Genomic DNA, 27,903 nt, shown 5'->3' with positions numbered 1-27,903 from the left:
GAATAAGTGAAATACATCTCAGTGTTTGGTATGGTTAGAACAACACAGCCAGGATACGGTGTTCACATATACAGAACACGAGAGAAGGGTTTCTGTTTCTAAAGAAGCATGAATCATCTGTATTGGATTCTAAAATTTTTCATCTTCCTACTCCTGTTTCAGAAGTCAGCTCCAAGGCGATGACTGCTGCCTCTGTCACAAAACCAAAACACTCCCCTGGGATTTTGTGGCACAATCTCCTGACAAACTGCAAATCAAGGGCTTTATTATTCAGATTTAATTGAAGACTTTTCAGTTACATCCAGTTTTCATAGCTAGGGAGAGACATAAGGGCTCTGTTACGTTAAGCAAAGCCTAAGGTCTGAAGTGAGAACTTTTACTTCCCCCTTTGTTTTGATTTTTCCACTGCCCATAAATTAATCCAAGCAGATGCACTGGCAGATTAAAAAAGCACATTTAGGAAACTGATGGATGCAGTACTTTCAAGGAAAACTGAAACATGACCATTGGGATAAATTTAGAAATCAAAAAAACCTGTAAAACTGCACAGTGCCATACAGACTAACAAAGGACAATTTGACTACAAAATTTAAAACATCTTTAAGTCTCAAGGAAGCACTTTGTTGCACTGATAAAAATTTTAAGTATTTACTTGGTGTTTGATAATCCTTTATGAGAACATGGCATGGAATTGTTAGCAAAAATCATTCCTGTGTACTGAAAACAATGCTGTTTTCCTACGGATTTTTTTCTCATAGCTGATTAACTCCAGTGCCTACAAAAGTTCTACCACATGTCAGGGATCTAAAAGGTCTCTTTCCCATGCTAAATCCTTAATTCCTAATGCAGGTGAACTTGTGCTTCATCATCTCTCTCAGGCATTGCACGGGAAAGGTCTATTCTTTATGCAGTCTCCTATTTTAATAAAAGTTACGGGAACTTAATTATCTCTGAGACCTCTAACCCAAGGAAATCTGATCTTCACAGGAATCTGGGGAGGGGGAAAATTACAAATGGAGCTTTTGGATGACACTGTTGGAGCCCCAAGCATTTTACTTCTCATTCGTTGTGGAATTTGAACACTTGCTTACCATTGGAAAACCAAGTTTGCGAGAAATTTCTACGAAGTCTTCGTTTCTCTCTTTAACCTGGGACTGCCCTGCAGCAAAGTGGCTGCAGACAAAGCAGAGGCTGGAGGTGTGGAACAGCATCCGAATGGCCACAGCACCTTTGTTCCCAGTGGCTCCTCCCATGCCTGTTTTCACAGTATCAACAGCAACATCCCTGAAAGAGTGAAACAACTTTCAAAAACACGGTACACGTGTGTCTGAGTATGACTGTGGGCTGGGAAAAGAACATTCTCATATCGTTCTTTCAGCCATGGGGCTGGCTTTAAAAAATGCCAACAGCTACTGAACAGGTAACAGGATAAAAGTTCAGCTTTTCAAGCTTTCTTGGTGACTCACAAGGCATTTAAAAGCTAAGATAGAAGAATTTAACTACTTCCCCAGAAGATGGAACAACTCCTTCAGAGCCCCACATGCTCCTGGGTACATTTGTGTGTTATCCTGCAACACAAGGCGAGCTGGAGGTGACCCAGTCTGGGAACAGCTGTGCCCACTGACCTGATAAAAGGGGCGTGCTGGGGCCTGATGAACACGAAGAGGCAGACACCCACCAGCTGCTCAGAGGCCAGGAGCACGTACTTGTAATCTCTTGAGATAGTCTTCTGCAGCTCAGCAGCCCAGAGCTTCTGGTTGGTTGTGCTAAGCAGTGAGATGAAAAATGCCAGTTTTAAAATAAATCAAATTAAGCAGGTTCCTGACTGTTGATTGAGTTGAATAAACTTCATCCAATGATCTCAACTAACTCTTGGGGCAGTAAGCCAAAGCCAAGTTGGGAATGGTGCTCAAATGTCTCCCAGCAGAGAGACGGGCTCTAGACTGTCATGACATCATCATTCAAATTCTGCCTCTACAAATGCTGCTTCACTTTTTCCAACACCACAGACATTATCTTTCCTGTATTTCTGAGCCTAGATTACAAGAGCAAAACCTAAGAATTTTCCCAGGGAGTTACTTCCCAGCCTACAGCTCAGTCAATATTGGAAAAAAGTTGTCCATGGACTGAGATCCAGAAGAAACCTGCTTGAAGGCATAACAGGCCCTGGTTTTTAGAACTAGCATTGGATATAAATGAAAAATATCAGGCCTGGAAACAGCATTAAGTAGACACAGTGTGAAATCAAGGGATGACAAGCTGCTACTTGGTACTCAAGACAAAAGCCCATGCAAAAGTTACAGCATTATAGGCTTTAGGTGCTCTTCCCAAGGAGTTAGAGCTTACCTAATACCAGTAAACCAGCAATGCAGGCAGAGAAAACAATGGGCAAAAGGAATATGGCCCTAGGACTACACACACATTTATCACTGGTATCACCCACCACTGGGAAAAACGTATTTCCATAACCCACTCTGCAAGAGGTGAAAAATCCAAACTCCACAATAACACATCCATGTAGTTAATGGAATGGCAGTAAAAACTGACAGGATGAAAGGAAGCCTTGCTTTATCCAGATCACAACCTGGTGCAAGACACTATATAATGACACATGTTTTTGGAAAGATTTTCACAGGATTTGCCATTCCCCAGCAGTACAAGAACACCAGAGCTAAATTAAACACAGGAAAAAGCTGAGGAGCTGCTGGAGGTGCAATCCAAAATATAGTCAAGTGCTGACTATTTGGATCCGTGAGATTACATTATACATGATCTAAGTGATCACAGCTTTGCTAGGGAAAGCTGAGATGAAGTCTGCAATCCCAGCACAGAAATTGGGAGAGAGAACCAGAATACAGTAAAAAACTAATCCAGACTAATCCAAACCAGCACAAAACGGGAGAAAACAAAATTTTAAATAATATTTTACTCAAAAAACAAGGTTATCAACCAAACTAGTCCTGTATGGATTGTAACACCCACCTGGCATTCACAATGTTTCCTGCATTTAACTCCACCATTTCTTCAAACCCAATGGCAAATATGTCCACAGGCTTGTTTTTGCGATCTGCAGGGAAACATGAAAATACCTATTTGTCCTTTCTAATTAACTGAAGATGCAAGACGTCATATATATATTAAATTTAGTAAGAAATTCTTTACTTGGGAAGAAATTCTTCCCTGTGAGGGTGATGAGATCCCGGCACAGGTTGCCCAGAGAAGCTGTGGCTGCCCCATCCCTGGAAGTGTCCAAGGCCAGGTTGGATGGGGCTTGGAGCAAACTGGTCTAGTGAAAGGTGTCCCTGCCCATGGCAGGGGGTGAGACTGGATGGTGTCTAATGTCCCTTCTAACCCAAGACATTCTATGCTTCTGTGACACCTATTTTAATATTCATGATCTAATTCGGAAAATCAGAGTTTTCAAGGAAAAAAAGACAGAATAAAAACTCTACCTTGGAATTCATGGATCCCAGCTAACTTTGGTGCATCCAGCAGCCAGTCAGTGAGGGTCTGATTTCTGAAGGCAATACTCCGGAACTGCTTCCCCCCGTTGACGTTCCACGTCCCAACACACACTCGGATCTTTTTCGGTTTTGCATACTTATAAAAGTTCTCACACATACTCTTCAGCACTTTTACAGATGCTGCAAAAACATTTGAAAAGATGTTTTTATACAGAATGTTTCTTCAGAAAACTTGGCAATGAGATCTTTCCCATATACATGCACAGACACAGAGAAAGTTAAGCTGTTGAAGGAGGAGGAAAGTAGCTTTCCCAGAGGAAAATGTCCCTTACAGACATTCCTGGTCTGGGTAGGACATTGACTGATTGAAAAACAGCAGCAATTTGTTCAAAATAATATGTAGATAAATAATACATGAAGGAAACATAATTTTCATGTTTTATAAATATCTGTCATTCTTTCACCTTATCTGTGATTCTCTAGGGAAACCACTATTTTTCATACATACCAACATCATTTTCACAGATTACATTTATGAAATCCAATTTCTATTACAGAACCAACTTGCAGATATATTCATTTCTGGAAGTGTAGAGTATGTCTATGTAAGCCACAAATCTGAATTACTTTTTAGGTCAGCTGAATTCCTAAAGTTCTGCTTTAGTGAGGAAGGTAGGCTGGGATTCAAAACAAATAAATTCATTTCTCTGTCCCATCAGCCTTTCCCTGTGCCTTGTTTTTATCTGCTAGACGGGAGAGAGAGGAACAATACATGTGTAAAGGACATTGTGGGAAATACAGAAACGAAGCAGCTGATTCAATGGTCAGGTAAATTAATATCGTTTAGGTAAAATACCTATTTTGAATGCTCTCATTGTTATAAGATTCCGAGAGAATCATATAAACAATATTAGATGGAATTCTTCCCTTCACTTGTTGCTGTCTTGCAAAATAGTCAGCTACTGGGCACAATATTTTCATTAAAATCCCCTAAATAAGATGATTAGTGAGCTGCTGCTGTCTTTTCAGCTATTCTCTTTAAGTTTGCCACCTTAAAATTTGCTACGGAATCTTGGCTACCTGGGTAAAACAAAAATCACAGATTCTTTAGCTCTCATGGGTTTGAAACAAACTGGAAACAAGAGAAGAAAATATTATATTGTATTTGTTGGCTGTGAGCTCTTTCCCTGCTGAACAAACCATATATCCATAGAAGGGTAATCATAGAGAAAAGACAGTGAACTGGTTGGTGTCTCTTGGGGGTACTACAAGCAGACCATGCTTGGGATCATGCTTTCCTCATCATAATCCAGGGAAATGAAGCCTGGAAAACAACAAGGAGCCAACAGAACACTTGACAACTTCAAGTGAGAGCCAGATACCGAGTCTACTTCTGACTGGGCCTACACACAAGGTAATGCAAGCCAACAAGTGCAGCACATGCCTGAAGAGCTGCCAAGGGTCAAGGACAGGAGCAACCCAGGACCTGACCACTGAGGGGAAACCAATCTCAGCAGTGTTGTAGCCACAACACATCCAAGTACCCAAAGAACCCAAACAGCATCGCAGGCATCTCTGAAGGTTTGCACAGAGTAGCCTTTGTAGTACTCTGAGAAAGTTTTAGTATCAGAATTTGGACTCATTATTCTGTCCAGTTTCTTCTTTTTCTTTTGAAAATTTAGCACTTTTCAGCTTTATTTTAAATATTTACTCCAAATCATTCAGAGTTGCTACCCAGCAGCTTCTAAGAAAAGCTTCATGACACTGTCATAAAGCCCTAACATGAAGAGCCTTACCACGTTAGAGTCTGACTTTAGGAGGGAACTGACAACATGCTTATTACAAACAGGCAATTCTTATCTTTAAACTAGCAAGCTTTCTAAATTGTAAAATGGCACTTTTTATAAATTAGCATAAATAATTTTTTTTAAATCATCTGTTTTCCCAAATACTGAGTGAACCAGTTGCTTTTCAGAACTCCTGAGCCCCCTGCAAGTATGATTTTCCTACACATTTCTAGCTATTTATCTTTTCAGAAAAACTGTGCCTCATTCTGTCAAAAATCCAGTCAATTACATTTTCTGTTATTTTGCAGGAAAAATAACTGCTGCTCTTACTAGGCAAACAGACATTTGGAAATCAGTTTAACAAAGGGAATGCCAATTTAATATTCTGTGGGGGATATTCCGTGCAACTGAACTTGATGGAATTACAACATCCCAATTCCTGTAGTAATGTTTGAATATATGCAATCTGTATCCAGGTGAAATCTTGAAATGCTAAAAAATAGTTGACTTGTATCACTCTTCCTGAGTTATAAGCTAGAAGGTAACACCATCAATGACAATGTGACTGGTTATTTCAATAAAAACTTTTAACACTGACAAAATGCCAGTGAATCAGACAATTTCAGGTGTATATTACCCATGACTCGGATTTCATTCTTGAGGTACTCACTAAGAGTTAAGTAGTTAGAGTAAAACACATATAGGAAAAGCAAAGTTGACAAGTGTAAAGGTCATTTTAATTTCCTCAAAATTATGCAGTAAAATCTCCATAGAGGAGCATTAGGAATATTTTATTTTAAATAATAGTTTCTGGGAACAAGGAGATGATGAAGCATTACACAGCTGACAAGTACTTGCAGCTCTTCCTTCAAAATATGGAATATGTCTATATCCTATCTCCCCTAATGAAGCAGCTTCAGGCAAACAGCTTAAGTAACATCAAAAAGGAGAATCTCCACTAAGAATCAGAAAATTCAGAATTTCTGAATCCTCCATATTTTAAGCTCAACATCGGGGACATTTGTCAGGATATTACTGGCATGTCTATAAGTAGGAGATGAAGAGTTGCCTAAAAAGCTCCCTCCTCAAGCTTTGCCTTCATGAGAGTTTAACCTCAAGAGATGCTCTAACATTTTCCCTTTGTGTCACCTGCAGAGGTGATTAAATCTCAGGGAGTTTGACTGGACTTCTGCTCCACAAAACACAAGTGCCAGCAAGTTATTTCAAATCCTTCCAGCGCAGCATTAACCTTTGCTGGGAGATAGTACAAAATCAGCCTGTCTCCTGCAAGAACACAAGCAGGTGGAGCATTCTGACAGCAAATAAGATGGAGTTACAAATTGTATTGAAGAATTTTACCTCTCACCCTGAACAAAAACACAGAAGCTTCCAAAGCAGATAAAAAGGCAAATTCCTCTACATTTGCAAAAAATAAAACCCAAAGAATTGGTTGCCTCATTTCCAACTCACACTCAAGCACACTGCAGCATTTTTCACCTCTTGTATTCTCACTTTTCTTGGATTAAAGGGCTTTTCTTGGATTAAAGGATGTTGGGGCACAGGACTGCATAGATGCAAACACTGTCAGGAAAATATGAGCCCACAACCAAATATTACACAGACATGAGAAAGAAGTCAGAGAAGAAAAACAGCTGGTCAGGTATTTACAGTTTAATTTACTATACTCTACCTGATTGTAATGATTGCTCTGAAACTACGGGTGCAGCAAGAAGAAAACAAGAAAAGATTAGTCAAATAAGTTATTGCTTTTTAGAATTTTCCAGCAATACGTGAGAGAACATGCTGTAACACACAATTTATCATACATAACCATTTGCATCAGTTAAAGCACATCTTTTATGCTGCAAAATCTACAAAGTTTCACAACAGGATTAACAAATTCTCTTTTCTTGCTTTATTAAGAATGGATTTACACATGATGAAGTACCCTGCTAGTTAATTTGCCACCTAGCAGTGAACGCAGACACATTCTGTTCAGTGAAAAGGGATTAATGCTCCTCAGCTGCCAGGAGCTGCAAATATGGAAAGGACAGCTTGCATTCCCAGAGAAAGTGAGAAGAAATGAAAACAACTTTCAACTAATGCTGAGGTGAGGCCAATTTAGCAGGTTTCAGATACAAGGAAAGTTACAATAACATGAAACCTTGTGCTAAAGAAATGGGAGAAAAACACCCTTTCAGGTTCCACATTGGATGAAGACATGGGCCCACAAGATGAAGACTACAATTGGGCAAGGATTTTCGTCTTGTGCCAGAGATTTGCACCAAAGCTTTGACACACTTTTCCTCATTCTAGGTTGAGAAGTGTCCAGGAGAATGAAAAAAAAATTAGAAGGAAAATTTTAGAATGTTATTAATCCCTAAAACCTTGCAATAACCCACCATTTAGAACACATGGTGTTCTTGGAAAGAAGACTCAACTATGAGCTTCTCTGTGTTTTATATCCCACGAGAGTGTTTTGACCACAGCCCTACACCTGACTCACTACTTCCTTGCCCATCAGACCTACAGAGGGATGGCACTGACTGTAGTCCTGGGGACCATGGAGGCTATACACCTTTTTGGGGATGCAGGATTCTGGTTCAGCTCCCTGTTCTGAGGAGGGGAACCACTTTCCTGGAACCAGAACCCCAAGTCCCACATGGCTGCTCTGCACAAGCAGAATTTCTTGTGGGTCTCTCTCTGATTCTGACATAGAATTTCACCCACAAATAACACACAGGTAAAGAAATTACTGCAGCATGCTAGTTTGGCGCTATTAGTAAAGCAGAAGTAACTTTCATTGTTTAATAAGCCAAGAGAACATAAAACAGCATTTATACTTCCAATAGTGCTTTGAAAACAAACTCCATACAGCTTTCTTACACCAAATAGTTACGAGACAGATTAAAATCCTGAAAGACACATACCGCGTAAACTGCTGGTGGTTAAGAGAGCCCGTGCTTTATCTGCTAAATCACTATTTAGGGTATTTCCCAATAACAAAACATCAATGGCCTCCTGCTTGGAGCTATCAAAAAAGTTATTTTGGATCGTTCTGGTCACAGAACGAGCACCATCCTTCAGCTTTCCAGCCTGTTAGGGAGGAACATGTATAAAATATTTTATGTTGGACACTGCTCACAATAACATTGGCAATATTCAGTAGCATCTATGTAAACTGTGTTAATGATTTTAAAGCTTAAGGCAATTTCCTTCTTTAAGTGTTAAATAAAGTTTCCTGAGCCTACCCTACCATGTGTGCTGTCCCCCCACCCCCAAATGCTAAACAACACAGTAATACCTTCAAGGCACATCTAACAAGCAGATTTAAAAGAAATTAAATAAAATACTGCAGGGAGGGGAATCATTTTTTTCCCTAAACCTTAGGTCTTCAAAAATTAATTTCATATTGTGTCACATATAGACCATAATAGGGATTTTGGGCTTTTCCCCAAATAGTGAGAGATGAGCACTTGAGTTCAAATGCCATGATACATGAATATATATGTATATGCACATATACATGTTCAGAATTCACATTCTGAAATATCCATGTTAAAAACAGAGATGGCTTCAATTTATTAAGACCCTGTAACTTTTGAAAATAACATGCAAGTCTCATGCAGTATCCCAGAAGGAACACAGACACAAATCAATGGCTACAGGCATTGTTCATGAAGGCCTCTTAAATTCATAAGGAAAAAAGACAAAAGCTTAAAAAACTACCCTAGGATTTAGTTGTACAAATTGTACTAGACAACAAGGAAGAAACTACTCTTTTTGCAAGGCTAAGTAGAAGTAAACTGGCACCATGAGTTTTGGCAGACAATGTGGATGAGGCGTAGGGCTCACACTACTGCAGTAGGATTTTGATGGGATGTGCTCCTTTCCTGGCAGACAATGTACAACTTATGATCCAAAAACACACTCACCGTTCACAAACCAGGCAATTAATTGAAAGGAACCCAGAGAAAGCAAAAGAAAGAGTAGGTAAGGAGTTAGATGTAACGAGTATTGTAATACTTTAAAAGGGACTGGTTTTCAGAATAGAAATGTATATTAACACATTTAAGGTCAAAACAATTTTTCTCCTATCTTTAATTTTCATATTTTTACTTCTAAGTACTCTTGGACTTTGAAGAATCAAAGTGACGAGTAAGAAATGGAAGAATTTCAAGCATCAAACTTTTCATTTGAAAAATGAGAATACAACTAAAAATCTACATTTTAAAATAGATTATCAGAGTACTCAAGAGCATATTGAGTAGTGACCTGGTCAGGTTTCATTGAAACTAGAGCAAGTATCATATGGTTTTGCAAGCATTACAGATCCTCTTTAAACAGACAGGACTTGTGTCAGGGATGCTGTGTTTGATTTAGGAGATGTGATACTAATTACAGTTGTCCCAGAGCAGGGATCCAGTGTTATTCCAAAGACAGTAGAGTACATGGACTGTCATGGTTTAACCCCAAGCTCAAACCAGGACATCTACTCTACTACTCTGCATTTTAAACATTAAAAATGAACATGGAAATACAGTAAGTGCATTTTCCAAAGTAGAAAATTTAAGTAGCCACGTGAACAGCAGAAAACTGTTAATTTAGGAAAACAATTAAGGAGGGTTGGATGGGAAAGTCAAGAAAAGGGGAGAAACTCCATAAAATACTTACTGCAGTTTTCCTGATAGTCTGGGTGACATTTTTGCAAGAAAATAAAACTAAACATCTTTAACCAAATTGCACTCTACAGTAAAATACAAGCAATTCCCAAAATGATGAAGTCCTGCATGCACCAGTCAAGGGTTGAATAAGCAAAAAGTCTATTCCACTTATTTTGTTTTTACGTATCTTGCTGTGGGACCTCCCACATGTGCAGAAAAGGGCCCTGGAATGGTCTGAACAAATGAGTGATGGAAAAACCAAAACAGGTAACTAAGAGTACACAGGATGTAACACAGAATGAGGAGCAGCACATTCTTTGACAATAAGAATGGTGTGAAAAGACATTTTTGAAGGAACTAAGGGCAAAAACTGCTATGGTTCAACATTTGTTTGTCGTGATAGGTATCACCTGGTAAGAGAAAGAATTATGGAAACAAAAAAAAGCAACATTGTGAGAAGAAAAATAAAAGACAGTGTTAGAAAATGTGAACAACTCAGGCATCAATCAAGACAAAACAAGCTGAAAAGAAACCAAGCATTACACTGTCATGGAGTAAGGAACTGTTAACGCAATGATAGAAAGCAGGGTAGAAACTGAATTTGGGGTTTTTTTTCTGTAATTGCAAAACTAAAAAGAAATAGCTGGAGGCACATGCAAACAAAAACCACCCAGCTGCAACCTACTACCAACACTTAAACACTAAAAGCATGAACAATAACGTCCAGTTGAACACATAAGAAAATAAAGGATAAATAGTGAATGGAACTGAAACAACAGCAGGAGAGGTAGAGAGAGAAAAGTGAAAATATTCAAAGAAACTAAAGCTGATTTGAATATACATTTTTCTGAACTATGATCTAAAGAAATGGAAGATTTGAGCCTTATCCTATCACACAGAACAGTGTTGTCTGGGAGGCAGAAGCATGGCTGGAAAGGGACCTACTGGAACAAAATCCGGTTATCAACACAACCAACAGTTTTATGTTAATTGTTTTGGTTGGTTAGGTTTTTGGGGGATTTTTTTTAGGATTACCAAAAGAAAGGGCACATTTTGAAAAAGAAAAATCTCATTGTTGCTATAGTAATGACAGAATTTATTAAGACCCATACTGAACACTGTTAAAACATTTGAGAAAATGTACTTTACCTTTGCTTTTCCTTCAAGGGCTCCAGTTCCAGCATAAATTTTACTGACAGAATCACCATTCACAGACCACATGGATCGGAAAACTTCCTGAAAGCGAGTAACTAACTGAGGCTTCTCAGCTAATCCTAATACCTCCAGCTGTTTTGTTAGCATCTGCAACAGTTGAAGACAACATTTGTAAAAGGAAAAATCTTTAAAATAGATTGTATTTATTGAAAGGTGCATTGTATTTTTCAGCACATATGCATAAAAAAACCTCAAATCCTCAGTTTATATTTATCATTCTGAACAAACTGACACCATGTCATGCTTGTAAGGCTGCATCACACATGTAACTTAGCACCAGCACTTTGTTTTCTTTTAAAGATAGGTAGTAACATAGGAAAATAGTTATGTGGTTGATTAGTAAATATTTTCATCTAAAAATTCATCAAACTAAATAAAAAAATCTATTTTCAAGAGCTTTTAAAAATCTTTAAAACCTTGAGGTGTCCAACAGCAAGAAAAAGGAGCCTAAAACAATGAACACAGAACGACAAAGGCAAAATTCTGAAGGTTGGTCAGGAATTAACAAAAGATACAAAAGGAAACTTGCTCACAAAATGAAGAAGACATAAACAAGAAAAGAAGCTTCAGAAACTGGGTGCTTGCTCTTACAATTTTAGGTGGTCATCCAGAGCTCAACACTTGTTATTTGAAGTATCTACCATGCTAAATAAACTAAGAATTCATGTATCTCATTTAAACAGAATATTAAATTTAGGTAAGCAGCTCTTCAGGTTTTACCATTTCCCTTCTTATTAATCGGCTTTATACTTTTAGCTCTCATATTTTAGCTGAAATCATAATTAAATCATAATTTAGTTCTCGTCACTTAAAAATTTGGCACACCTAGTTTACATTAATCCAGTTCTTAAAAGGTAAGAAAGGAAAAAACAGAGCTGCAAAGCTAAGTTTGACATATAAGTGCTGTACACATTAAGAATGGATAAAGATTTGTTCTTATTCCACAGAAAACCCTTGTGTTAATGCAGCAACAAAGCACTACATATTCTAGAATTGGATATGTTTGTTCTACAAACAGTTCTCACAGAAGTTCCTCTTACAGATGCTAAAACAAGAGCATTTTAATTATATAAAATTCAGAAAACAAGATTTTCCTTATTTTGACCTTACAGCACCCATGACTGTTCATTTTTAAACATGCTGAGGATCTCTAGAAGTCAGAACAAGGAATATATCACACTATAAACCCAACTGCCATCTGGGAAACATGTTAATTCACTTTTCTTAGGGAAGTTAATACTGCTTTTACAGCTTAAGTGCCACAGAAGCATCAGCTGGACGTGGTTTTCCTACCTCTAAGCCAAGGAAAGCCTGGACGCTGTTTGTTCTATCCAGACAGTCCAGGCAGTTGGTTCTGACAGTACCACTCTGGGATCTGTGCCAAGGACAATGGGAGACAGAGAGAGAAAACAACTGAAATAACTCATTTAACACATTATCTCCTCAACAAAGACAGGGACATGAAGACCTGAACCAGGACAATAAATCAGGGTATTGTTAGTTCGTGCCAGGAATAGAAGGTGAGCTCCCAAGAGCAGCACTGCTCACTGTACAAAACATTTTCTGCAAATAACATTTCTGCTTCAGTTTTTTGCAATCCTCCTTGCTTGCTTGGTTAAAGTGTTATGCACGATTAGGCTTCCCTTTCAAATAATTCAGCTAACATACTTCCCAAGAATCTCAGAGGGAAATAATTTTTGTTAAAACAAAAATGAAAAAAATAGAGAGAGACACTTCTTGGTTCTGTTTAAATAAACTAAAAGTAAGAAGAATTTGTGGTAAAACTAAAGCAAATTTCAATCGCTCATTACTTTCTCTTTCCTCCCCAATTAAAAATGAAAAATAAGCCTTTCCCCCCAAAACCACAAGGGAGATTTGAGGCCCTCAGGCCCTCAGAACTGCTCTGCTTTCTTTGGGAGAAGACCAGTAATTCCTGCTGGAAAGCTCTTAAAAGGATTATGTCAGGCAACATCCATGCTTGTTTGGCCAGGAGTACAAAATTCCTACGACTCTCCCAATGCCACCCACTTATTCCTTACTTCTGTCATTCTCACTACACGCTTCGCCCAATGAAGTCAGTAAGGTTTCAGCACATTGGCTTGGAGATCCAACATAAACCATACAAAGTTTTGAAGAACTTTCTCCAGGATTTTTTTTTTTTTTTGCATTACTATCTCCACATTTGACCTGAAATACAAAAAAAGTCTGACATTCCCCAAAGGAGATGGTCCATGAACTCACAAACGTCAGTATCGTGTCTTTCATTAATGCAATTTTTGAAGTCATTACAAGCCACGGCCTATTTGGCTTTCAGCCTGTTGCCAGTGTTTTTGATGTGTGATTATTTGAATCTCCATCCCAATCCAAAGTGTCACACCGCTTTGAAAGCTTTTTGGAGTACAGTCAGTGACATTTTGAGCAGCAGATGGGGACCTGAGCACCTTCCAACTAAATCTAATCCTATTAAGGCCTACTAAACCCTGTCCTTGGGGGATTTAATCTCACAGCCAGGCCAGAGCACAGAGTGGCACTGGAACTCTCTTCTCCTCTCCCACTGCACGACGTGCAAGTGCCTCATAACTCAGCAACTCTCTTTCTCAGGGAGAACCTCATGTGGAAGGGAGAAGAGCAGGAATGCTGCCTGTTTCCAGCCCTACTCCCCTTCTGTTGAGACAAGCACAGCCTTTGCTCCAGGAATAAGGACAGAAGTATAGAGCAGGACAGAAATCAGGCATCTCACTCCCTCTTTGAGAGAAAAGAACCACTCAAATGGGGAACCCAGGTGCAAACAGATTCAGAAAAGGATTGCACTGAACATGAACTTTTACAGCACACAGAAAATGGTGTGTTCCGTCACTGAGGGAAATACAGAGAACGTTATACTGGAAAACGGAAAAATATTCTTTAATCTGGCAAGAAAAATGACAATTGACCATTTTGACTAAATCATGAGGTCAAAGGCCTGAAATTAATTCTTGTCCCTTCACAGAGATCTTCTACGAAGATTTTTAGAGCACACTCAGAATGAGAAAAAATTTTAATGGGAGTAAAATAGGTGACTCACAATTCAGCTGTTAAGCATCATCTTGGACACAATGAAAAACACCATAACAGAAGTTAATTTTTTCCCTTAATTTTTTGTCTCTTTTATCTTCTTGCTAAGGGGTGAAATCCACCCCAGCAACCCAATTTGAGGAAATATATAGAAGTTATACACACAAACCTTTTCACTTCCTTTCCATCAAAATAAAAAAATCCACACTCCAAGAACTTCTGGACTTGAGGTTTAAGCACACTGTGCAGTTTTTCTGCCTTTCCACCTTTAACCATCTGATGATAGTCAAAGTTCACCATTTTGATATCAGCTGAATGTTCAGATGCTTTCAAATGGCTCTGGTATTGTAAAAAGAGAATAAAAACTTATAAATATACCAGTATCTGAACATAGAGTAGTATGAGCTAAACAAGAGGCTAAAAATGTTTTAAAGGCTGTTTTATTAGTCATCTTCTCTATTACATGGTTTCTCTTAGGTAAAACTTCCCCTAACATTCAATGAAAAATCCTGAAGTGCTCACACAATGTTTGTTGGCAAAGCATTGGGCACCTGGGAATGCTGCTGTCTCCTGCCAGGAGAGCTGGATGCAGCAAATATCCCACTGAATGCCCTAAGTTATTCTACCACTACAATACAAAGGGAATAGGAAAAAGGGAGAGGGAAATAACAGATGGCCATTGACATGTTCTCTGGCTTCAGACAGAACTCCTCAAACTGTCAGTATTTACGGACTGTACCATGACAGTTATTTTTAACCTAACCAGTGGGAATTAATGGAAGTGGCCACTTATAGTTAACATCTTCCGAAAAAACATTTCCTTTTAATCATGAAGCAGCTTTCATGTTTAAATTGATAATTAATTTGTGATTTTTAAAAGATGTTAAGGAACAGATCCATTGATTCCCAGAGAAATATATTTGAAAGGAACATCACAGTATTAAATATCATAAAGTATAATTTTATAGTGTGAAAAACATTTACATTTTTAAATAAATATGGAAATTACTGAAAATTCCTCAACATTATGTTGCTTTTATAATTTTTCAGCACAGTAACCAATCTGAACAGAATCAAGCACAAATTGTACAGAGAGCTCTTAACAATTTATTTCACATTATGTATCTTAAGCAGCGCTGTTATGATAAATCAAATTTGAACTCCCAGTGGTAGTTCCTCCAGAGCACAGCATTCCTGGTTTGGTTTTCAAAGGCTGTATAAAAGCTTCATTGCAAACCAGCAAACTCCAAGGATATGCACAGTGAGAGAACTGTCGCACTCACCTGAAAAGCTTTGCTGAGCATGTGCTCCCCTTCTTTTGCCCCAAGTAAATTTACAATAATTTGCTTGCCATATAAATTTTTAAGAGTTTGGAAATGCCTGTTAACAGAAGAAAAATTCCAGAGTCATCCTCTGGCATACAGAAAATGAACAGGAACACCTGCAACACTGACTGAGATGCTGCAAAATATTTCATTATAAATTTAATTCACATTTTCCAACAAAGCACTCGAAGGCATAAGCGATCCTCAGTGAGTTCCCCGCTTTGCTGAATCCCACAATTTTATAGACAAAGCCTCCTGTTTGAAATAATACATCCCATGTCTGTGATGCAGCATTTATCAGAGATCTGTAGTGCATTACCAAAAATATAAGATGTTCTTTCACCTGTCAAAAGCTGGTGCATTCGCCTCGAAACCCCTTGACATTCTGACACGATGGGACCCCACCTGTGACATGAAAATTACATTAAATTATTTGTCTTGGTTTGAGTAAAAGGCATATAAATGTTTCATCAGTTCTATTACAAAATGCTGACATATCTGAAGAACCTGGAGTCCCTGTGAGGCATGAGCTCTTTTTAACTTTTCCTGTAAAAATTGTGTCACAGCAGTAGCTGCTGAATCAGTTCCTCTTTCTAGAAAACTTGGATGAAATTACGTTACAGTAACTCTTGATCCTTATTGACTTCTTGAAAACACTTCTCCTCAAGAACAATTCAGAAGAAAACAGCCTCTTTGGATGCCCTTAGACAACCTAATTAAAACAGAAAAACCTGAGAACTTCAAAGAGAAAACACCTAAAGAGTAACGGACATTCAAAATGTGTGCAGAGCAGCATTCAGAGACTTGAGAGAAGCAGGCTGAGTGAGTCACACCACAGCACCAACTGGTTCCCAAAGAATCACCTCATCCTGAAAGGGAACTGTGCATAAGAACCCAAAGGCTACTGTATTTGTGTATTTTTAAACATGTTAGGAATTACTTTTATAATTAAATGTATCTCCTGTTTACCTGCAGGCCTGGCTGTTCCCAAAATAAGGGAACAGATCCTCGAATCTGTATGAAAGATGACACAGAGTCATCTAAATATATCACCTGTTAAGGAAAAAAAAGAAGCATAGTGTTGATAGTGATCACAGTGTAATCTTTTAGATTTCTTAGCTTTAACTAAACATGGAGTAAATAAAATATATTTACACTTTACATATTCCACTAAAAGAAGCTAAAACATTTGTTGTGTTCCCTAGACTTTTCTCTCTATCCCCTCTGAATAATTCCTAAGAGAAATCGTGGCACTCTCATGCTCCCTCGCAGGATCATAATTCACAAAATGCGTTGGGAAATACAGCGGGTTTTTATTATTTGGGCCTGAGTAACTCCTGTGCCACGAGTAAGAGGTTTTAAACAACTCGGTAAGACTTTCAGCTCAGGAGGCTCAAGGGAAGCACAGCCACCCACAGCAGTTCAGCTCATGGATAACAGCTTCTTAAGCTACTGCAACCCAGGCTCCTGTGTGCCCTTACCCTAAGCTACACTAAAAACTAAGATCATTGAATTATGTAACCTACTTAGACGCCTTATTTAGCACCAAAAGAACTATTCCAATATCTGTTGGTTACCGGCTTGACTTCTGATCTGTCGATTTAGAGTAAAAACCACAGCACACACGTGCTAACACTGGCTTTGTCAGCCAAGCAATGTGCACTGGAGCTTAACATACCTGCTCTGTTTCAACAAAATTAGCAACGTGACCATCATCATTTGTTCCCCGGACGTTAAATCTGGTGCCAGCCCGTTCACAGCTTAGTCGTGAAATGAGACAAGCCTTTGCCTGTTTGTGAGCTGCATAAATTGTCCTTATCTCCACTCCTCCACACATGAGACGTAGCAGCCAGTCATCACAGTTCACACCATAGTGCTTCAGATGTAAATGCAGCGACTGGTTCCTATCAGGGACAAAATAATCATGAAATAACTGGGAGGAAATAAAATCCAGATCAAACTGTTAAGCCCACTACTAACTCCTTACATTTTACACCTACTACCACAAATAAGAAATGGAAAGTAAACACGCTATAGTTTTGTGATATAGCTCTTTTTTAAATATACCTGAAATAGCAAAGTTTACATGAAAACAGCTTAAACATTTGCACAATAAGACTATGGAGTGAAGCTATGAATTTTAATGACCTTAAAAAATAACCCTTACAGCCCCTGCTCATCACTCAGTAAAAACCAACACTCAAAGCTTGTTTACACTTCTCTGCTCAATCTTGCTTTGAGAAGCCAAACATTATAGACTCTGGAAAAAGCAAGCCAGAATTCCAATGACAGGGTTACTTTTTGTGGTGGATAAAGCACCATTCAGTTTCATGTCACCACAAAATAAAGCTAGAGGAAAAATTCTTGTCAATATACATTGATTATTTCCACTGTATGTCATCATATCACATCACTTCCCAGACAAGCTTCCAGGAATACATTCACAGCCACTTGATTCTCAAATTTCTGTAAATATAAATTTCAGGGTTAAGTGTTGTTATATACTGCAGAGACAAACAGCAAGGTTCCTACAAGTCCTATAAACCTACATCAAGAGAGTAGTGTTTCTAAAGACCTGAGCTTATTTTCTGCCTTAATACACATATTTTGTCTTATACTTCACTCTGATCAGATTCCTCCACCTGACCAAAACAGTGGCAAAGAGTAGAGAAGCATTGGTTCATATGCCAGAGCTGGTTTGGTGTCTTGTATTTTGGACCAAAGAAGGGGGAGGATGTAGCTTTTCAGGTGTTCTAACAGGATGCTGCCAAGTCTTCAGCGCCCTTCCAAGGTTCATGGACACGCAGACCATTTTTAACAAAAGCTGAAGAGAAGGGAGCAGAATTTCTGCCATGACCATGTGTGTATTTCCAGCATTATTTAAGCTGCTTATCAGCAGGAAAAGCAGCATTCCTTTTACTAAAAATCCTCTGTGTGAAAACCTATACTTTATTCAAAAACACCCAGTAAAAGGATAGCAAGTTCAGCAGCCAAGCAAAGTGCACTTTGTAGCAGAGCCTACCTGCTGTGTCAACAAAATCAGCAATATCAATGTGCTGTGAAATAAAACTTTGGAAGTGCTTTCATACGCTGGAAACCCACTCAGAAACTATATATAAACACCATGCCATTTTAGAATCCAGAATGTTCAAAAATAGGATCTTTTTTCATTTAAGGTTTCATTACCACATTTGTTTAAAAAAGCTGACACACTTGATGAAGAATTATGAGGAACTAAAGCTGAAACACAACATAACGACAACTGTTAAGATCAAAGTATAATATCAGCAGTGAAAATTTGTGTCTTCCCATTAAGAAACTCCAAGTGGCCATGGAAACATCCTGTCACTAGTAACATACTTATGCCCTTAGAGTTAAACTAATGCTATTCTATCTCACCAAGATTTGTGGGAGAAAGGTGTACCTGTGAGAGCTGGGAAAGACAGCTTCTGTAGAAGGATTCATTACTCTAATGCCTGCTGAAACAACTACAAACTCACCAGAAAAACCTGTTGTCAGTGGTGTGCTCCTGCATGCTGCGGTGAGCACTGAGGCTCAGGTCTAGACTGACACCAGTTGCAGACCAGGCAAAATAGAAGTTTCCTGAGTTCAAGACTTTGCGCACTTCCGAAATACGATCCTCGTCTGTCGGGTCAACTCGCAGTGACACAAACTCCGTGGAAGTGACTCGGAACACTTCGGAGTCCTGAATCTTTCCCACAGACATGCACCCTGTTACTAGAACCAGGTAATGTAACAGTGTGTCTCCTGTAAAACAAGAAAAGGTACAGGTAAGAGAATGGGTCTCAGTGGAGCGGGGTGTGGTTGCATTTACATGCTCGAAGGCACACAGACAACCCGTTTGCCTGAAAAAAGTACAAAAAGAACCAACACCAAGAATATGTTCCCAAGTTTTACAGAAGAAAAGGAAATACAAACAGGCGAAACTACGCTGCAAAGAACAAGGATTGCGAAAACGGAAGTTATTTTTGTCCCCTCCCTCATTTCTGGGAGTGCTCCAAACTTGTAAGTTACTCCACAAAAAAAAAAAAAAAAAAGCAAAACAAACAAATAGAAACAAACGAGCCCAGTTCCTGTTACAAAGATTCAGTTTTACAGGAGCAGCGTAGCTTTCTTTCCCAAATGAAAAACTGAAGTTTTACATATTTGACTCACCAAGGTTTAATCTTAGCACACCCAAGAGCCCATATGCATCCATGACTTTGGAGTAGGTATTCTTGATTGTGTCTTTTTCTGCAGAAGCTGTGGAGAGAAAACATAAGATATGATGATGTAAAAGCCCCTACACTGTGACAGGGAGAAGGAGCCACTCCAAAACGAAAATCCAAGGGATTACAAAAGCAGAGCTTACGTGACACTTCTGGAAAGAAATCAAAATGTATGACCATATGGCACTTTATAATGGAAAAGGAAGATCTCATGACAAAGTACAATCATGCCATGTTTTTAAGCAAATTGTAAAAACTCCAAGTGATATTAAAGAAGAATGTTGGCATTTTTAACAGCATTATCTCTTAATATAAAAAGAATCTACAACACAGGCAATTAAGAGCCGTGAGAATGCCCTCCTCTCAGGCACATGGTGTGACTCTTGGCGATGATTCCTGTGCAGGGCTGAGGGTTGGAGTCAATAAGCCTTCTGGGTCTCTTCCATATTCTTCCATATCATATTCTGTGAATCTGTCATTCTATAAATGCTGCTTTTTTCATTAAAAAATTATCTTTTTTCTCCAACTATTAAAACCCTGATGTGGCAGCATTATCTCCAAAGAACTAAACAAGATTATCCAAAGTGTATTTTAACTATTTTTAGATATATTCCAAGAAAAGCAAAACTCTGGCAGGTCCACAAAAAATGGTAATTGAAAGAAATATCTCAGATTAAGAAAACACAGTTTTCACAGTTAGTTTTGAAAAAACACCCTGTAATATTTTAGAAGAAATTAAAGTACATCTGCCATTACTCACCCTGAAGTTAATGTAACACTTTAGCCCTTTAATCAGCACTCAAAAAGCTAGGCCCACAAGCTTGGCAGCAGAGCCAGGTGAGAGATGCTGCAAAGCAGCAGGATCCAGCTTTGGCAGTGGATCTACAGGGATCAAGATTTCTGGGTCACCAATGATCGGCACTGTCTCCTTCCTCAGAAATTATCTGCTTTTCACTTTGACACTAAAAAAGTCAGAATCTGACCTAAAGAGCCAACCAAAGTGCCTACTGCCCTGGCATTCTGCTACACTCTCTCTCACATTAGTTATATGTTATTTAGAATAAAAAAAGCTGTATTTTATCTAGAATTGCTCTTCCTAATGACTATTCCCTAAGCTCAGCATAGCCCTGCCTGTGCACAAGCCTATCCCTTCTGTTCAAATATCCACCAGCTCTCTTAATCAAAAAGTGAATCAGAAAATCCAATAGAGATGAAACAATTATTTAACTGCAGTTTGAAATCTAACCCTATTCAATGTTTTATTACATGGATTTTTAAGAAGTTTCTTTACCTATTTGTACTGACACCCTGTATTCCTGTAATACAGATGCTAAAGATAAGAGAGTTACAGCAGCATGAGGATTTATTTCCAAAATCCTCTCCCAGAATAAGTGTTAAGAACCTGCAGCCAATCTAAACACATTTTGTCAGCATCATCAAACCATGTTTTTCTTAACCAGAAGACCACCAGGCTGGAAAGAACTTCTAAACTTCAAAAGCTGGTTCTTTCAAACTGTTTTTCAGCAAGGGTTTAATGATATCAATGTACTCTTCTAGAAAACTCAGCTTTGGTAACCAGAGAGCTGCCACATTCTTCCTCCACATTTCAAATTGTTGATGTAAGATGAGGTTTAGTTTCAAACTTCTTGCAGGATTTTTCTTAAAGGTGCCTGCCAGTATTAAATGACATTTCAGAACAATGGTCTTCCTGTCTAGGATGGATTTATTCTCTTTTTCCATTGCAGAGAATGCTGGTTATCCTTGCTAAGCCTTAATAAGTAAATTAAGTAACATGTGCTTTGTAAACTCAGAACAACTAAAAAAGGCCACCCCTAACAAAGCACCAAAGAGTTGCAAAAACAAATAAATGGAAATAGAAAAACTTACTGTGGCCAGTCAATTATTATTTTCTTAACAAAGGGCCCAAGGACCAACCAAAAGCATTTCCCATGATGTTTTTCAGTGACATTGGACTTAATTCAGTGTGCATTCAGCAAAGATTTTCCACAGCAACCATATAAGTATTTCTATCTGGCATTGCCTGCACTTTTCCCTTTTTTTTTTTAAGGTCAAAATCCACATGGGAAAACGTCAAATGGGTTCCTCTTCATCCATCTTGCCCTGGCCCCTGCTCGCCCACCCCCAGGCTCCTGCTTTTGGGGCAATGCACAACAAGGAACTTCCCACCATCAGGAGTGTTACAACATCAAGAAAAAGCATTTGAGATTTCTGAAAACCAAGATGAAATCAGGAAGAAGACACAGCTCCACCACACTCCTCCCCATCCTCTTCCATTTGAACTGGGACAGCCTCCCAAGGGACCCTGCACAGCCGCCTCAACAGACCCAAGTCTGGTCTCCAGAAGCCCAAGGCAGTTCTACTGACTCTCTCCTTACTTGACCAAGAATTGAAAACTTTTTATCCTTTCACAATTGTTATTTAGCAATACCAAAAAAAAACCCCAAACCAACGTTGAACTCCACAAAATCACAACACTTTTGATGTGGTTTTCAAGTCAAATTGCAATGCATTCTTGTAGAAATCCAGCAAGTCCCATTTGCAGTGTCACAGAAAAAGAGCAAAATAATTTCAAGTCAATATTTATTAAAAATTAACAAGTCACAGTATTTTTAAATGTGCATTGTTATAATCACACGTTACAAATCACGGACTCATTTAAGGTAATTGATTCAATTATTTTAAAGGCAATGTGTCAGCCCTCCCAGTCTTACACAAATGGAACCTCATCAACAATCCTGTCTTTAGGATAACTTGGTTCAACATGTATTCTGCTTAATTCCAGATTAGAAATTGGTTTTGCAATTTTAACGACTATAAAGCCCAGATCACATTAAAAGTTACCATGTAGGCTTTCTATACTTATGTTCTCGGTGAGTTCACAGACTGCCATGACCACACATGTTCAGTTAGTGGCTACAACCTCCATCTAGAATATAAGACTGAGCTGGGAACAAAGACACAATATGCAGTTCCTTCAGACACAAGACTCCTCATTTACATTAGACAAGAAAAAGTTCACGCTACAGTCACTTCAAAAAGTTTAAAATCTAAAAAACGTACGAACTATTCTTACATAGTTTAATTTTGTGCTTTAAGACTGAAGTTTTCAAGCTTTTTCAAATTAGGATGGTTAAACTTTCAGGATTTAAATTAAAGCTAACACTTCAATATTACCACATAGGTGACATTAAAATCAGAGTCATCACTTTCATTTATAAATTAACCAACTGAAGAACCATTTCATTACTTTTGCTACACCTCTTTTTTCGACACATTGCTGGTACTGGGTCAGCTCAAGATACTGCAGTCTGAGGGGATCCTGCCAACTTGCTTCTCAAGGCCTGGTAAAAGCACTTGGATTTAAATGTGTGGGAGAATTTTTGTTTCAAGAAGTGTTACGAGTAGCAGTGCTAACCATGAACACCAGATGCCTGCTGCACACAGGTTACTACAGCCCTCCTCCAGCCCCACAGAAAGCTCGGGGGGTGGGCACAGTGCCTCCTCCTGCTCACACCTGTCCTGCTCTCAACTCTACCACAGGAGTGGACTCCAAGGATGTGCATGATGCTCCTGCTCTCTCCACTCAGTGTTTTCCCAGATGACAGAACATTCTCCTTTATGCCTGGCAGGCGACAGGAGTAAAGGCAGCTTCCCACTCCTTTTGGGATGACTCATCAGCAGGAACAGGGAGAGAGAACACACTCCTACCCAGTCAATGAAATCTTTACAGGTAATATCTTATTAAGAGTCCTACTTCAAGGAATAAACATACTGTCTATTTCATATGGCAAATTAGAAAAATAGATCTATGACATCCTCCCACTAAATTCTAAACAAATCAGCAGTGAGGGTGCTGACATTTAAACCCAAGTGCTCTCATCAGGCCTTGAGAAACAAACTGGGCACGATCCCCCTCAGACTGCAGTACCTCAGGCTAAGGATACAGTACTGGGAGTGTGTGGATAAAAGAGGGGTTGAATGTAGAAAGGCACGTAAAGTATTGCCCAACTGTTTTGGCCACAGCTGATCCACACAGGGCACTTCGAGCAGAAGCGTGGCTTGGGCTGCTCCCACATTCAGACAATAATTACACAACCACCTCTGAACTATCCACCTCAATCCTCTTCCTGGCTTCCCTCTCACTTTGTTGACTGGAACAACAGCACATAGAGCACTCACTGAAAATCACCCATCATCTGAGCTGTGCAGCATCTCATTCCCAGGCCTAACTAAATCCTCTGAATCATCATCTTGCAGTGCCTCACTGAGTGCACAGCGGATGAAGGTTAACGCAGTTATCCTTCCCTCAGCAAAATGACAGATGTGCTTCCTTTGAGATGACATTTAAAGGATCAGTAAGCTTTCAGTCCTTTCCTCTTAGCCCATTTCAAAGCCAAATTTCTATACGTGGATATTCCAGGAGGTACAGTTCACTAAGGCCCTCAGAACTGAGACACAGAATCAGTTTCAATGGTAAAGTGCATTTCACTAGGTTGTGCACGTTATACATTCTACATACTGGTAATAACTATGATCAGGTACAAGGCTGACCACTTTATTTAATTTCCAGTATTTATTAAAATATTTGCAAAAGTGCCTTACAGTTTGAGATCAGTATTGTCAATTTTTTGTAGTTTAAAAAGGGTTGGCACCATCAGCAAACCCCACAAGTTTTTAGCAGTTTAAAGTGATGCTGTTATGGATTTAAATTGATATATGCTTGATTGGACTATTTTTCTGTCTATTCACACAGATTTTACAAACATACAGGAAATCTTCCCCAAGGAGCAGTTTCTCATTACTTTGTCTTTTATTTGTACCAATAGCTGGAAGTTTGGTTGCAGACTGGAATCTTCTGGCTGGGTTCTGTTGCACGGCAAGAGAGATGGAGAAGTAGCAATTTATAAATCTTTCCTGAGCACTAATTTAAATATGTATTAAAAAGAAATGATACCAGACAGGAACAGCAAACAGAAAAAGAGGAAAAAAAAAATCCTGAGTTGAGGAACTCCTGGGCTTTTTCTGCTGTCAGTTTAAGATTGTCATCTTCCAACCACTAGCAAAAGTTTCAGTACCTAAAGAATTTAGGGAATTAAACACAAATTAAATAGAGAGAATTAAAGCAAAATGCCACTGCTAAGTATTCACTGGGAGACTGTGCCCATGTACCAGACAGAAAAAAAGTAAGCAGCTTCCTGATTAAGGTTACTGAAAACAATATTCAGAGTAACTACTTCCAGCTGAGTATGAACGTTTGCTATGCTGTAACCTGCCAATTAGAATTTCAAGGACAACATTTTACAGATTAATAACATCCTATCACTAAGTACAGAACAAAAGAGGAGAGAGGATTTCAAGCTTCCTTCAGGTCCTGCTTTCTCGATTTGGTAACAAACTGAGGCACAGAAGAGTACAGGACCTTGGAAATCATTTTTAATTTTTAGGGAAGAAAGTTTATCCAGGTGCCTGCAGTGTATCCCAGCATAAAAAGCAACTGACTTACTGCCCTTTTTGAGCATAACTTCCAGGAATAAATAATTTTTCATGCACTGGCCCTTAAGCAGCTTAAGCATGCTCCCCAGTTACTAAATACATGCTAAAATAACATTTCCCACAAATCTTCAAAGCACTTTAGTGCTTGCACTAACCCTGTTCAGTGGCTTTATGGCTGGACACTTACTCCCAATCCACACCACACAGTGCCTTGCCAAAATATTCTTAAATATATAGTAAGAAGAAACTGTATCAGAAAAAAAAAAAGAAGCTAATTACAAAACTAGGAGAAAAGCACGCCTTGTTCTTCACCTAGACCATCACACAGTCACAGCTACCACGCCAATCACTGCCAGGCACTCTAACAGGCACTGGCTAAAGAGAAAACTACCTCCATGGTATGAAAGCTTTCTACAAAAGAGTCAAAACCAGGCTTAGAAACCCTGTGCAACCAGGTGCTCTGACTTCCTGAGGAATTCTAACCAAATGATATTTTAAAACCCTATGTATAGCCTTCATGGTTCTCATCTGCACTTCTCAGTATCCTTCAAAAAAAAAAAGGGGGGAGGAGGAAGAATTTAAGGGAAATATTTCATACATTTATCACTTAAAACATGTAAAAATAACTTTGCAATGCAAGACACCTTGCTCCAAATATTACTCATTTTATTACAAGACAAATCAATACAGAGTCTCAAGATGGGTTAAAAACACAGGAACAAAATAAAGCTAAAAGTCAAAAAAAATCAAAAATTATATAAAATGAGATAAAAACAAACTAGGATGATGTAACATTTAAGAATATAGAATTTTTTATTATGAAATACATCACAGAGAATTAGCTTGTCAATGATTTATCACATATTCAAAAGAAAGTTGTTCAGAAGCAAAGGAATAAGCAGATGTTGTCGGAAGCAATTAGAAGAAAATTTAGTGGACATGAAAATATACATGCATGATGAAATGCAATTAACTGTGTAAAACTCTCAACAGGTGAAGGTAAGAAAATGTCTCTCTTTCTTTTCCCATTTAAATCACAACCCTCTCCATTAGCAAATAGGAAAACAGAACAGTTGCTTCTTTATATTCCACAAATAAACAGCTTACACCACGTCAAGTCTGCCACCTTTCTACACTGTAGTTATCAAAACAGATGGACTTACAGAGCACAGCCACAGCTCCGGATTCAAACATGAGACATTCCTCTCTGTTCCTAGTTTCCACGATCACACTGAAGGGAAGCGGATCCAGCTTGTGATAGACACGGTATCCTTTACTGAAAGCCATTTTGCCCCAATCACAGGCAGCCCTGTCCAACACAAGATGATGTCTGTTAGTGAAACCTCCCCGTGCTTCCAGATACCTCCTGCAAAGCAGGTCTGACCCACATCGTTCCTGGGGATTTTATGTGTTTATCAAACAACAACAAAAAGACCTGCTCCCTCTTTCTACCTCATGAGACTTATTTTATCTCATGTTCCAAAACAAATGTAAGGATTATCTGAAGACGACATAACAATGTTTCAAAACCAGACTTACTCAGAGAAACACCTTCACATTTTTTAAAAGCTTCTTGGAGACAATGAGAATTTCATAGAATTCCAGACTGGTTTGGGTTGGAAGGGACGTTAAAGCTCATCCAGTTCCACCCCCTGCCATAGGCAGGGATACCTTCCACTAGACCAGGTTGCTCCAAGTCCTGTCCATCTGGCCCTGAACTCTTCCAGAGATGGAGCAGCCACAGCTTCTCTGAGCAATCTGGGCCAGGGCCTCACCACCCTCACAGGGAAGAATCTCTTCCCAACATCTAATCTAAACCTAATCTCACTCACTTTAAAGCAATTTTTTTTTCCACTCTCTTTGAGTTTAAAGCAATTTCTTTCACAATACTTCGTAAATAGGATTTCTTCTTAGGGGAAAAAAAAAAAGAAAAATAAGCTTTTCCTGCTACCACCAATATGGAAGGAAGAGTGGCAACTATGTTAATGACAAACTAATGTCTAAAGCAGAGGGGCAGAAGTCTGGGCAGGCCTCAATTTTTTGTATCTATTTTACTAATTCTGACCTTGTACAGAAAGATGATATATTTTAAACACTGAAGCCACCAAGACATCTTAAAAGATTTTACGGAAATGTTAACCTATTTTTGTTTTGCTGTTTGTTGTTCGTTTGGTTTTTTTCCTTTTTTCACTGAAAGCAGGGTTTGGTTTGAATTTAAACCCTGCCCTGCAGTGGCTGAAACATCGCAGTACCACAGCAGTGACGCTGCCCGTCAGCCGCGGGGGTGAGACCTTAAAAATAATAATAATTTACAAAGCAGACAACCCAACGCAGCAAGAAACTAAACAAACGCGAGAGCAGCGTGATTCTTAAGGGCTGAAGGTCAGGAAGCACACAGCGGAGGAGGACTGCTCCCGAACGGCAGAAGCGGGGGTTTGTGCCCTCCCTTCCCAGCCGCTCCATGACCTCCAGGGCGGACACGCATCTCCCGGCTCGGGGCCACCCGCCTCCCCGCGCCGGGCCGGCACATCCCCGGCTACATCCCCGGCTACATCCCCGGCTACATCCCCGGGTCCGTCGCCGGCGCGGCGCGGGCAGCGCCTGCTCCATCTTGCCTGGCGCTGGCGGCGCCCCCGCCCGAGCCCCCCCCG

The 27,903-nt window shown here is 39.2% G+C and overlaps 1 protein-coding gene across 18 annotated transcripts in view; it reads right to left on the bottom strand.

Annotated features, from left to right (window-relative positions):
* Nucleotides 1-27,903, bottom strand: part of SYNJ1 (synaptojanin 1) — a 54,808-nt gene that overhangs the window by 21,096 nt on the left and 5,809 nt on the right. For 11 of the 18 annotated variants that reach the window (XM_027648777.1, XM_027648776.1, XM_027648762.1 and 8 more), the window contains exons 2-17: nucleotides 26,416-26,561; nucleotides 19,686-19,772; nucleotides 19,010-19,277; nucleotides 17,188-17,413; nucleotides 16,479-16,562; nucleotides 15,853-15,914; nucleotides 15,468-15,564; nucleotides 14,354-14,523; nucleotides 12,424-12,505; nucleotides 11,065-11,217; nucleotides 8,182-8,347; nucleotides 6,942-6,965; nucleotides 3,453-3,644; nucleotides 2,983-3,067; nucleotides 1,626-1,766; nucleotides 1,092-1,284 (exon numbers count right to left, since the gene is read on the bottom strand). In XM_027648777.1, coding sequence (XP_027504578.1) covers nucleotides 1,092-1,284; nucleotides 1,626-1,766; nucleotides 2,983-3,067; nucleotides 3,453-3,644; nucleotides 6,942-6,965; nucleotides 8,182-8,347; nucleotides 11,065-11,217; nucleotides 12,424-12,505; nucleotides 14,354-14,523; nucleotides 15,468-15,564; nucleotides 15,853-15,914; nucleotides 16,479-16,562; nucleotides 17,188-17,413; nucleotides 19,010-19,277; nucleotides 19,686-19,772; nucleotides 26,416-26,539 — 2,154 coding nt within the window. In that variant the 5' untranslated portion in view covers nucleotides 26,540-26,561. The remainder of the gene's footprint in view (nucleotides 1-1,091; nucleotides 1,285-1,625; nucleotides 1,767-2,982; nucleotides 3,068-3,452; nucleotides 3,645-6,941; nucleotides 6,966-8,181; nucleotides 8,348-11,064; nucleotides 11,218-12,423; nucleotides 12,506-14,353; nucleotides 14,524-15,467; nucleotides 15,565-15,852; nucleotides 15,915-16,478; nucleotides 16,563-17,187; nucleotides 17,414-19,009; nucleotides 19,278-19,685; nucleotides 19,773-26,415; nucleotides 26,562-27,903) is intronic. The other 7 variants (XM_027648778.1, XM_027648779.1, XM_027648764.1 and 4 more) reach the window with 2 other exon arrangements.

Source organism: Corapipo altera, unplaced genomic scaffold, assembly GCF_003945725.1.
Source record: "Corapipo altera isolate COAL_440 unplaced genomic scaffold, ASM394572v1 58, whole genome shotgun sequence".
In the NCBI taxonomy this organism is placed as follows: domain Eukaryota; kingdom Metazoa; phylum Chordata; class Aves; order Passeriformes; family Pipridae; genus Corapipo; species Corapipo altera.
This window is presented reverse-complemented; position numbering and strand designations above follow the sequence as displayed.